The sequence below is a fragment of the Felis catus genome, chromosome D1 (assembly GCF_018350175.1).
Source record: "Felis catus isolate Fca126 chromosome D1, F.catus_Fca126_mat1.0, whole genome shotgun sequence".
NCBI classification, from domain to species: Eukaryota; Metazoa; Chordata; class Mammalia; order Carnivora; family Felidae; genus Felis; species Felis catus.
This window is the reverse complement of record NC_058377.1, coordinates 85,183,019-85,195,725: the sequence shown is the minus strand read 5'-3', so window position 1 is coordinate 85,195,725 and position 12,707 is coordinate 85,183,019. Positions and strand designations below refer to the sequence as shown.

General features: G+C 36.1%; 1 protein-coding gene across 8 annotated transcripts in view; it reads left to right on the top strand.

The window, feature by feature from the left end:
* Positions 1-12,707, top strand: part of DCDC1 (doublecortin domain containing 1) — a 475,155-nt gene that overhangs the window by 419,190 nt on the left and 43,258 nt on the right. For all 8 annotated transcript variants that reach the window (XM_045039088.1, XM_045039084.1, XM_019812218.3 and 5 more), the window contains 3 exons: positions 537-737; positions 5,228-5,321; positions 7,700-7,870. In XM_045039088.1, coding sequence (XP_044895023.1) covers positions 537-737; positions 5,228-5,321; positions 7,700-7,870 — 466 coding nt within the window. The remainder of the gene's footprint in view (positions 1-536; positions 738-5,227; positions 5,322-7,699; positions 7,871-12,707) is intronic.

Genomic DNA, 12,707 nt, shown 5'->3' with positions numbered 1-12,707 from the left:
GTGGTATTTCATATGTTTAATAAGTCTTCTTATTGCCTTAAGATCCTTAAGCAAGAGATTCCTTTGAATTAACTTATTAGTATATCATTCTTTTTTATGATCTTCTATGAGTTGTCAGGGAAGATGGAAAAACTTGAACAATGGCATTCTATCTGGAGATAGAGGCTAGAAACAATCATGATCTGAACACCTTTGTTTCTCCCTATTTCCCTTTTACCCCTCTCCTTCTCCTACTCTTTTTCCCCTTTAATTAAATTATCTCTTCAACTAAATTTCTTTTTGTTATGCTGATGAGTTTCTCATATTCTCTTGGATGAACATTTATTTCTGTTACAGAATAAGCCCAGAATTCTACCTTTTTTACATCAGCTTGGCAGTGCAAGGCAAATAACATTGCTGCTGCCCCGATGATAATGCCTCACCGTTATAAGTGAGTTCAGTTCACAGCAGGTCTCTCGCCAACGGAACTTGCGGTCTCCAGCACATCAAGTGCACAGGACATTTTTCGGCCACTAATGGGATTTTCTTTATCTCAGCTATTCTCCAAAGCAGAGTAAATTGCAGAAGCTTTGCCACCAGCAGTTTGAATACAGAGATGAGCAAATTATATGCCATGCTGCTCCTCAGTTAGTTTTGGGAGTAAGAGGTCCTGATCTGCATTCAGACACGGAGGTAGTTTTGGTGGAGAAAAAAGTGGGTGACAGTCATCAACGATGGATGCACAAGGAAGGCAGCAGGTAAACCCTTTATATTGTGGGGTCAATATATCAAAATATATCAACGGAAGCCTAAAAGATCTGGCATGGTCCCCACAGAGCAGGCAGGGCGTATATCTGAGGACTTTGGATTTTTTATTTAATGTAGCCAATAATTTTTTATCCTTCTCAAGGAAGAGAGAGTGAAATCAAATGTAAATGCTCAGTAGTCTCTAGACAGCATATCCACTGTCAATTCAGATAAGAAATAGGAAATGTGACCTACTTGGTTCATAGTTTTCACTGACTGTTGAAGTTGAGAGAAAACTGGGATGTCATCTAATTTTATTTTTATGATTTGAAAGGATCAAGCAAGAGCTTTAAAGAGTCCCCATTTAAAACTTTTTGCAGTACTTTTTATTAACTCAGTCTTCTGCCCCTCCCCACATCTCATGCATGCATGCAGTTGGTTACTTCCATCAAATAACGAACCGATATGTTTTCCGCTTACACAGTGAAAAGGAATCCTTACCTTAGCAAATATATCGATCCAATCCAAACCAATGGCTGGCCCATGTCTGGATCCAGATTCAAGCCAACCACTGTCAAAAGGTTATTTCTAAGACAGTCAGAAGAAATTTAAAAGTCTAGGTACCAGATGATACAAAGGAGGTCTTATTAATCTTGTTGACTGTCAAAATAGTTTAATGGCTACGTTAAAAAAAACAAAAGTCCTGACCACTTGGATATATATTGTAGTTTTTATACAGAAAATTAAGAGATAGCTCAGATTTGCATTAAAATATTCTAGCAAAAGCAAAAATGTAAAATGTTACGGGGGAATGGATGAAACAAGAATGGCAGAATGTTGACAACTGGTAAGTCGTGGTGGTTTCTTAGATCATTCTCTCTGTTTTTGTGCATACATGAACATTTCTTTAACAAGAAAGAAACCAACTGCCTAGATTTTAGATTGGTTTGCTTCAAATTCTACCGTTAGTCTTACATGGTGGGGCTCCAGGGGCCTCTTGAATCTCTTGAAATCTGTGCAATACATATTATTTTTCTGGGAAAGAGCTGTGATTTTCACTGGATTCTCAAAAGATATGTGATGTGAAAGGTTTTGGAATTGCTTGGAGGCAGATTGCATAAGCTTCAGCAGGCGGCAGCAGCAGCCCAGCGTGGGCAGGACAGGAGTTAGCCTTACTGTGTTCACTGTCTGAGGTGAGCCAAGCACTGCAAGGGACGCTTATTGGGCTTGTTTTAGAAAAGGCTGAAAAGCCAACCTGTAGCTAGACCTGGTGAGTGTGTTCATTTGCCCCATTCATTCTAGCTAAGCTAACTTTACAACAGGGAGCTTTAGAAGCAGGCTTTTGTCCCCGTGATTGATTTGCTCTATGGGACCAGAATTCATTCATTCTGCTGCAAAGGGTTATTAAAGGCAGTGTTTTTAGGTGCTGGTGCTTTAGCTAAGAAGAAAAGAGATGAAAATCCCTGCCCTGACCGAGCTAGTGCTACCCAGCTGTACATTTCTGGAATTTAGCCATACAGTGTACTGTATCATAGTGGAGGTCCTACTCAAGCCCAAGTTGGACTTTGAGTGGGACTGATCAACTGGGGTGGGCACAAATGGGGAATAAGAGAAGAGTCCTTGAGACAGGAGAAAGTCAAGCATAATGAGTTTTAACTTCAAAATATTTGCTTATTGGAAAAGGGAGTGAGTTCTGAGTCCTGCTAAGTGTCTGTCATTGGTTTTGCTTTTCATCTTGAGTGCTGTGGAGAAAGCCTGTGAGGAGGGGAAGGCCTTTTAAGTAAAAACATAAAGAAGTTTGCCTAAAACTCTGTGAAACATTGGAGCACCACCAGCACTGCCAACATAATGGGAGGTACCAAGTGGCGATCACTGTGCTGAGAATTTTCTACCATTAGTCCTTTCATTCAGTTCTTTGGGTCTGGGATTATGTTTTCATTTTGGCCTTCTATTTAACATATAAAATAACTAGGAAATCTTATATCTTAAGCAATTATCAGCAAAATCTCTTCAGGGAAATTATGGCTGTGAGAACAAGATCTTTCTGGGACGCACATGGTCTAGGCTAGAAGTGCAAGAAATGAGCAAGGGGGCACGGAAAGGTAGTAAGAAATTGCCACAGATGCATTCACTTGGTTTCCAGCCACACAGAAGAATGATCCAGGTGAACTTTTGAGATAACCTGGCATCTTTCTCCCATTTTCAACTCTGGTAAAATCTGAGTTAATCATTTGGCTTCTAAAGGGAAATATGAAATACTGCTCAGGGATGAAAATCCCCTCAACAGGACTTAGAATTATACAGGGGGAAATCCTCTGTCATAGAATTTGGAGCTAAAAAAGATATTTAGAATTTTCTAGTCTTAATCACTTGATTTCAAAACTAGGTAAACTGAGGCTCAAGAGATTAAGTGACTTGTAAACACTCATTCCTTGGGTTAGTGGAAGGGGCTGTGGTGTCGTGCTGGATATTCCTGGGACACAGACTAAGTTCTCACACTACTGTTTGGCACAGAACGGGTTTTAGGTACATGTGTATAAACTCAAGCTTCCTGCAGAATGTAAGCAGTCTTGCTAAGGGCAAGTGCCAGTTGACTGTACTGTTCAGAAATGAAAAGAATAACCAACACTATCCTGGCTGAGCATGGCATTGAAGCATGAGAGAAGTTGCTATGTCTGTTCTAAGCAGCAGAAACATAGACAGCTAGGTAACTAACTTGGCACCTCAGTAGGTCATTGCAGGAAATGTACAATCATTCATTCATGAAAATGCAAGACACAGACTGTGCAGATGGTGAGGCTACACAGGTGAACAATATAGAATACCAGTTCTTGTGCAGTTCTTGTCCAGTATTGATGAACTCTACAGAGGTATTTGATAAAATCCAATACCCATTTTTGACTTAAAATGATGCATCATTAATTAACAGTAGGAGGGAGAAATACATTATAAGATTAATAGTGATTATCTTATAGTAATGTGAGGAATGTTTAAAATTCTGTTACAATTTTTCCTGTATTTTCCAGTACTTTGTAATTCTTTACAATGGGACTGTATTGTTTTATGCTCATAAGTTTAAATTAGATATCTGGAATTTTTGCCGTCTTAAAAGGAGAAATATATTACTTTTATACCAGACCCCCACTCTCACATCATTAAATTTTATAGGACAATTTCTATTTTCCACAGCAGGAATGCCACTGCTGATGTGTAGTGTCCCTATGTTGACAGACACAAAGAATTGGTTTTTTCTGTACAGATAAGATCCTTGAATGTTTGGCTTATTTTTGCTTTTAAGTGATGCAAGGAAGAGAATTTGAGTGTTTTACCCCAATCATTTTCTTCCTTTTTTTCGGTCAAAGAGGCTTTATGTAAGCTCCTATATAAGATAACTTAAAAATATTCACATATATCTTGGAATTTTAGGGAATACTCCCTTAGAAAAAGAGAGTTCATGGAAAAGCTATAAAAAAAATCACAACCATTAATAATAGTGGTTCATTCTAAGTGATGTGTGCTAGGCAATGTTCTATGCATGTTCTATGCATTAATTCATTTCATTCCCAAAGAGTCCCTTGAGGCATGCGCCATTATCCTATTTTACAGATGAAGAAACTGAGGCACAGTGTAGTTAAGCAAAACCATACAGCTACTGAGAGGTAGAATCTGTATTCAAACTCGGGCACTGTGGCTCCAGAATCCATGTTCTTAATCATTCTGTCACAGTGCCTCTCATAATAAATAGCAGGACAGGTGAGGAGGGTGTATAATCAGTATGGGTACAATCTGGAGACAGAAACCACACAGTTATTTAAATGGGATATGTAACATAAAGAATTACTAAACAATAATAAAGAGTAACTATCAGATGTTTTAAAAAATCCTCTGTATGGTACTCTAGAGCTGAGGGAGTTGAGAACAAATTTAAAATTGGGCCCTTTCTCAAAATTGGAATTTAGAACTCGTTAGAAAAAGTATGGGTGCAGCTAACTGGATGGCGGAAGTCTGTTGGTTTGTCTGGCCAGACCTGGTCTGCAAGGAGGAAGCAACATATGTGGGGGTACAGCTGGTTTGGGGGCACACAGGCATGAAAAAGGGGGTGGGATGCTGGTGTGGCAGAAGGTTTAGAGCATGTGATGTCCATGTCAGGAAGGCCACAAGCAAATGGTTCCTAGGCCAGACCTGTGAAGGTTCCAAGGGACTCCATATTTTTGGCACCTGGTTGGAGCAGAACAGCACTAGATATCCTCACTCCCAACTGCTGACCCCACGCAGCAGCCAGGAAGAGCAAGAGAGCCCCTTCCTCCTGCAGTGTTCCTCCAGCACTCTCTACTGAGAAAGCTTCACACTGTGCTTCTGTAGGGGAGAAATGCTTAAAGGATTCATATCCATTATCAGAGAGCATGTATGGAGCTAAGAGGCAACACAATGGGAAGTGGCACAGGGGGAGCTCTGATCTGGTTATGCTACTTGATGATACGCCTAGTCCTGTTTTCCCAAGGACCTTTCACCTGGTGAGTAACCCGGACCTTGTGCTGGCAGTGTCTATGACCAAAGCAAGAAATGAAGTCTGTGGCTATCCAGTTATTGTTCAGGTAAGATATTTATGGACTAAGTAGTAATCATGGCCCTTTATTTAATTAAAGTAAAGCCCTATACTTCCTTGTTGTGGAGAAAGACAATGGCTGTCATAGAAACCTGTCTTGAATGCTATTGTTAAAATATTTACAATAGTCTGCCTAGATTTCAAATTCAACATGTTCATGTAGCTCTTAATTTAGTTTAATCCAACAGATGGTGACTGTGGGCTTGCTGCATGTCAGGAGCTATGCTAGTTACTTAAATCAAATCCAAGGGCAAGCATGTGAAATTATCCCAGTAGCACTCATACAGTCTCAGTGGTGGGTATGGTCAAGTGAATAGCTGTTAGATGCACGTTCTTTAAGCTCACTGATTGGGACATATGCAAGTCCCCTCTTACCTGGCAACTGAAGGGAAAGAGCATGGGCAAAGAGGTCTTCCTGAAGGATGTGAACTCATCCATGTTAATTCTACCAAGAGACTCATTTCAAATACACTTTTAACGTGCTTTTGCAAATGCTTACAGCAGCCAGACAATTTTTGGAGACTTCCGAGAAATCTGGGCTCATCTGAGTTTTGGGTAAAGAGCTATGGAGTTCTTTTTTCATGTTTATCTGTCATCCTTACTTATAACCAAAGACACTCCCTAACTGGACATGTATTTTCCCTTGTTAAGACAAAAGAAAATTTAGGAGCACTCCTTCTCTGAATTTATTTTCTGTATCCTCTATAGAATTTACCATCTTTTTGTTGAATAGAATAACTGTCTCTAAATTACACTTGTTTTATTCCATGTTTTTAATAGCAATGAGGCAGCTTGTTTTGCAGGTCCTGAATCCATAATTGGGATAGAACAATCTGGACAAATATCAAAGCTTAATTAAGTCTTCTACGCTGATGACAAATATGGACTAAAATTTTATTCTAGGAGACATAGTGTGTATAACATTACATTCTTCCCTGTCACGTGCCTCTTTGGCATGGGCCACAGTGAGATTAAAACCTCATGCAGATGCAAATTTAGCACCTTGATCAGTTTCATAAAATTATAGATATTGACATTTCCCCCTAAGGTTCCCATTTTTAAGAAATGCATTTGATCTTAAGGTAATTTGTATTACTTTTCAAGATTTTTTCCTTTGCTGATATTTTGTTTTTATTTCTTGAAGCAATCAGTTTGTGAGAAAATATTAAAGTTCATGTGAAATAACAAAAATGAGGCACACTAGGCTAATGTTACTAGACCCCCCACTCTCTGTTCCTTGAAATACAGTCTTTGTTTTCCAGGCCTCTGAGGGATGCTCTATTGTCTGACCTATTAAATCGGTTCTTAAGACCCATTTATTTTCCTCTTTACTATCAATCTCTCCTTGGTAAAGTAAGTGCTATTCATTACAAAGTTCCTTGAGGTGTCGTGATATGTTTAGTTGGAACTAATCTACTGGCTTAAATTCTTTAAAACTGAAACTACTCATTTCTTTACTTATGCTTGAGCCAAGTTTTATAATTAGAATAAATATGCTGTTTCTGTTACATATAATACTGACTGTACTCATATTTAAAAAAAAAAAAACTCTTCTTGATAACCAGTAAAACATAAATTAAAATAGCAACCAGGTACTATTTTTCATGTATTGAATTGATGATGTTTGAGCAAGAATGTGAGGAAAACAGGCCATTTCTTATACCAATGGTGTAAGTGTAAACTAGAATAACCTTTCTAGAAAGCATTTGGATATGGTAAAACTTTATATGACATACCATAATATTTTAAAATGACCTTGTTATCAACACTTGTACTTGAGTTTGTTCTAAAGAATTTATCATGTATTTACATAAAAATCTATGATTGTTGATTGTTCTTTTGTGTATAATAAGGAAAATCTGAGAAGCAATCTACACGTTTAACTATTGGGGATTGGTAAAATAAAACATCACTGAGATTAAATAGTATATATATCCTTTAAAAATATTAGGAAAAGGCTCATGGAATTGAAAAAAAAAAAAAAAAGCCCAGCGTGGAGCCCAATGCAGGGCTTGAAATCATGACCCTGAGATCAAGACCCGAACTGAGATCAAGAGTTGGACACTTAACTGACTGAGCTATTGAGGTGCCCCATGGAATATTTTTTAAGTTAAAAAAAAAAAAACTAATGCAACTACCAAATTGTGTGCATTTTGTGATTTCATTTTTGTAAATCAAAGAATGCATATTTATAAATGTAAAAAATGTGTATATAATTATCAAATATTAATATGATTATTACTATGTAGTAGAATTGAATAATTATCTATACTTTTTGAATTCATGCGATGAAATATTTGACATCTATAAATAAATCGTAAACTCTCCTGTCTGCTTGACTCCATATTTTATCCTTTTTTCCCCCAGCAATATAAACCTTATAACAATGGGACTTCCAATCAAAAGTGGAATTACATGGAAAATATCAAAGCTTTCATGGCCTTTCATAGCACTGCACTTGATAAGGAAATCACAGCAGCAAATTATGCTGGTATTTGTACATCCTCTGTGATTAAAGAGGAAAACATTGATCAACCAGTAAGTGGTTCTTTTCTACTAAGGATAAAAGGAAAACAGGAGAAAATGGACTATTTAATAAAGCCAGAACTTTTTTTTCCCCTAGAAAACCTTATATTCAGACAAATTAAACACTGATTTGTGAATGAAATCATTTAGACTCTGTGATTCTGGTTAGGAAACAATGAAGAAATATTTGTATTACCCACTGCTTATATTGTTTCAATGGCTCCCTATCATTACCACCATCTTTGGTCCATGATCAGTTCACCAGAACGCTCACACATACTCCCACAGCTGTGCCTGCCACACTAGATGTCACTCCACTCCAGAAAGCATATTAAAATGTGAATGATTGTAAGTGACTTTAACTATATTGCATTATACCAAGCATAGGTCTAAGTGTGAATACCTATACTCTACGTTGTAAGGAAGTGATTCTTCAGATTTGGTCCTATAATTTTTATTAGTAAGGAATTGCTGCATACTTCACAAATACCTGAGGTATTTGTGGGTCAGTATATCAAGCTTATTGATAAACATTGGCCTGCAGAAATCTCAAAATGCACACTGCAAGATTCTCCAAGATCCTCTTTGCTTCTCAGACATCTCTCAATAGCTGCCTCTTCTCCTTCACCCACAATTCCCTGGCTCTGCTAAATAATTTACATTTGTCCAAATTTACCATACCATTCTGCCTGTCTTTGGTTTTGACTATGCTATCCTCCCAGCAACCCTTTTCTCCTTTGTCTGTGAACTCATACCAGGTGGCAAATATGCTGTCAGAGACTACCAAGATCATCTTCAAAGGAATCAAGTCAACTTGAAAAGGCTCCCAGTCCAAAGACAAAACAATTTAAGCATCAATGTGTTGCATTGACATACATCAGATGTCTACTGAATGTGGCAGATTGACATACATCGGACATGTTTAAATCCATGTATTTGTACTGATAAGAATAACAATAATTCATTGATCACAATTAGATGATGCTTAGGAACAATTAGTTACTTTGACAACTAGGAAATAAAGAATCAAGCATTTATTTTTTTTTCCTTCCTTTATGAACTATATGTTAGGATAACAAAATAGTAGATGAGAAGTTTCACTCCATAGGAATTCATTGCCAGCTAAGAAATGAATAAGGTATGAAAAAATTGGAATGTCGCTGTGTTGTGAAATTTGATATAGTAATTGACCTAAGCAATGATTATCAGTAGCTAATAGTATTACAGAGACACAACAGGTAACACGTACCCCTTGATGGAAGTATTTAGTACCATTTATGAAGTGTTCCTCCCCACAAAAATGTAACTGGAATTTAATCAAGTCTTTCATTCTAATAATTGACTAGAAACAAAGGAAATAGAGGAACTTGGTAAAAGACACAAAGACCATGTAGTCGTCAAAATCCCAACTGACAAAAAATAAACAACAAATAAATTACAATAAAAGAAAAGAGAGAAAGAGATATAGCAGGAACATGGAGGTTAAAAGAAATTTAGGAGGTATATAAACCAGTTATAATGTATTGACCTGATTTTGATTCTATTTCAAACAAATTTGTAAGAGGAGAGAGATGACTATAGAAATTTGAATACTGACTAAATGTTTTGTTATATTAAGATACTATCATTGTTAGTTTTAGATGTGATATTATAGTTATGATAAAAGAATTTTTATCTTTTAGAAATATATACTGAAATATTTAAGAATGAAATGATATAATGCCTGGGATTTACTTCAAAGTCATCCAGGTAGGAGTGGGTGGGGTGCAGATGGAACAAGATTGGTAGTTATTGATAAGTGTTGAAGCTGGGTGAAGGGTAGAGGGTGGCTTATCATACATTGGTGTATGATTGAAATTTTCCAGTGATTACGCAACTCGTGTTTTGTTAAAAGAGACAGGAAAGGAAGAACTGTTCAGCTGGTGGGAAGGGAAAGGGGAGAGTAATTACAGAGATAGATGGTGGAGTCGAGGTTGAGTTTTAAAGGGTGGTGGCATGAAAGGTGGGAGGGATAGTGCAACAGTGGCTGTGGGTTGAGGTCTCAGTGAACATCTTGGTGTTCTGTTAAAGAAAAGTTGAACACTTTTAAGTACCAGAATTTTCTACTTGACCATTTTGTTTAGAAATATTTTAAAAACTATTTTACGTACTCTTCCTTAACCGGAATAGGCAGAACACCACTTAACCAAGTCAGGGCCATCAATATGCTAGTTCCAGTGCCATACATCAGATAGTTGGCACATGGGTTTTACTTTGAACTCCTCCTAAAATCACACATGCAACTTGCTTTCTCCAAAATAATTCTTGAAGGCCATTTGCTGTCTTTCTTGCTAAAAAAGAGTGCAGCTTAGAAGATAATATCAGCATGATTCCAACTATCTTTCTATAGAGATGGTTCTACACATAATATTCATTTATTTCCATCTAAGCAGGAATGTTTTAATTTTCTGCCTTTAAGCAATGTGTAAAATGGCTCTTTTTTGCAAAATGAGTTCTTTAAGCAGAAACTCAAATGGCCTTCTAAGGTCATTTTTTAGACTTGAACAGTTTCCACTTTCAATGGCTTCATCAATAACTTCTTGTTTTAGCACCAATCGCAGCACTCTTATTTCATCACCAGTAAACTCCTCAATTTCCTAGTCCACACAATCCAATTATTATTTAAGTTTATTTAGTGGCCATCTTGTGACTTTGGGATATTTTCCCTACAGACCTTTAAAACTTGGTTGGATTTTAGTGAATCTAGACAAAATTTAGATTATTTTTGCTAACTTTTATTAATACCCAGATAGTAATTGGGGAAGCTGAGTATGGGTTCATGGGAGTTCACTATACTGTGCTGTTTTGTATGATTGAAATATTTTATAATAAAAAAAAAGTAAAGAAGGGAGTCCTAGAGTTTAAGCCTCAATGATTATAAAACTATTGCCTTTCTTTTAACCATATAATCAAGATGTTCTTTTATTTACATTAACCAAAATACAACTTCCCATTTTCTAACAATGATTTGCTCCAAAAGATCATAATTTTCCTTTCCCAAAAGTTAAATGATAGCCTATCTATTAGAAGTTAATATGATTAATCTGAAGAGTGCAATAATATATCAATTCTGGGATTCATAAATTAAAAACTTCTCCTGGGCCTGGGAGAAATTTACTCATACAAAGTCTCTAAGCCAGTGGTTAGTTCTTAATCTTTTTGGAGATACAGACTTTGAGCATTTCATGAAAATTATGCATATTCTTTTCCCCAAAAATGCACATATGTACACAACCACCTTTCATATAAGTTTTAGGGAATTTATAGACTCCCCCTGAAATCCATTTGGGATGTAGGGTAAGAACTCCTTTTCTAGACCTCATTCTAATGGATAGCTTAGAAAAAGAAAATGAATATGAAGTAACTATTACATGCTTGATCACTACTGTATGTTACATACTGATCAATCTTAGTGATTTTCACATGTTGTCTCATTTAAATAATAAATATGATGAAGACACTGAATAATTTATTCACAATCACATTACCTACTATATATATATAGTAACAGTCATTATTGATCAGACTAACCCCATGTAATAGACCATATGTCTATAAGGCCAAATGAACAGATCAAGTTAGTCATTTCAATAAATCAAGGAAATTTTATAGAGAAAAGAATTAGTCAAATCAATTGCCTGGTATTCTGCACAGAATACCAGTAGCTGACTTACTGAACTTTTAAACTCTGTTTAAGTTCTACAGGCATACCAAATGTATTATACTTTTCTTTCCATCAGCAGTTTCCAAGCAGTATTAAGTGTAAATGAATTAATGAAAAACAGTTTACATTGTGTATAGGTACCATTGCCAAAATAGAACAACTCAGAGATCATCAAACCTGTAGCACCACAGTGATGGGGATGGATGTTTTAATGAATGAAAAATATATTTTCTGGATACTTCCAATGGGCTTCTTTAGTATAAGAAAGAAAATTATTGGCATACAATTCATCATGAAATCCTTGCTTTTCTATAGAGATGGTTCTACACATAATATTGATTTATTTCCATCTAAGCAGGAATGTTTTAATTTTCTGCCTTTAAGCAATGTGTAGAAAAATGGAAGTTGTAGGTACATACAGAGAAATCCATAGTAGAATTTAAGAACTACATCTTCAAAAGTATCATTTAAAGTTTGGCTTTGAATTAACTCTACGTACTTAAAGGGAGTATTTCAAGTAATATGACAAAGGCAAAAAGAGCCAAGAACTTGGAGTCAGGAGTCAGTTTTACATTTCAGTTCTGCCATGTACTACTTAAGTATCCTTGGATGAAAACTTCCCTCTCTCAGCTTTTGTTTTCTCATCTGTAAGTTGATTGAGAATGGTATTAACTCTGGCTGTACTTAACTTTTAGCCTTGTGAGGACCAAAGCAAATTAGAGAGTCTACATAAAAGTACTTTAAAATTTTATTATGGAGATTTTCATACATATTAAAAAATATAATAGTGTAATAAATCCTCATATATTTATCATCTAAATTCAACTGTTATCAAGGTTTTTCAATATTTACAAACCCCAGACATGATACCATTTCACCTTCAACTTAAGCACGCCTCTAAAATATTGGAAAATTTTCATACCTAATTATGCCATTATCACACCTAAGAAAATTAATAATACATTTTGGCTATCAAGTACCCTGTTCTTAATCAAATTTCCTAGGTTCTCCTAAAAAAATTATTGTTGCTTGGTCTGAGTCAGGATTGAAACAAGGTCCTTGTATGACCTTTGATTGTAGAATCTAGAATTTTCCTATAGGATGCCTCCTATTTGGATATGACTGTTTACTTCTGTGGCATTTTTA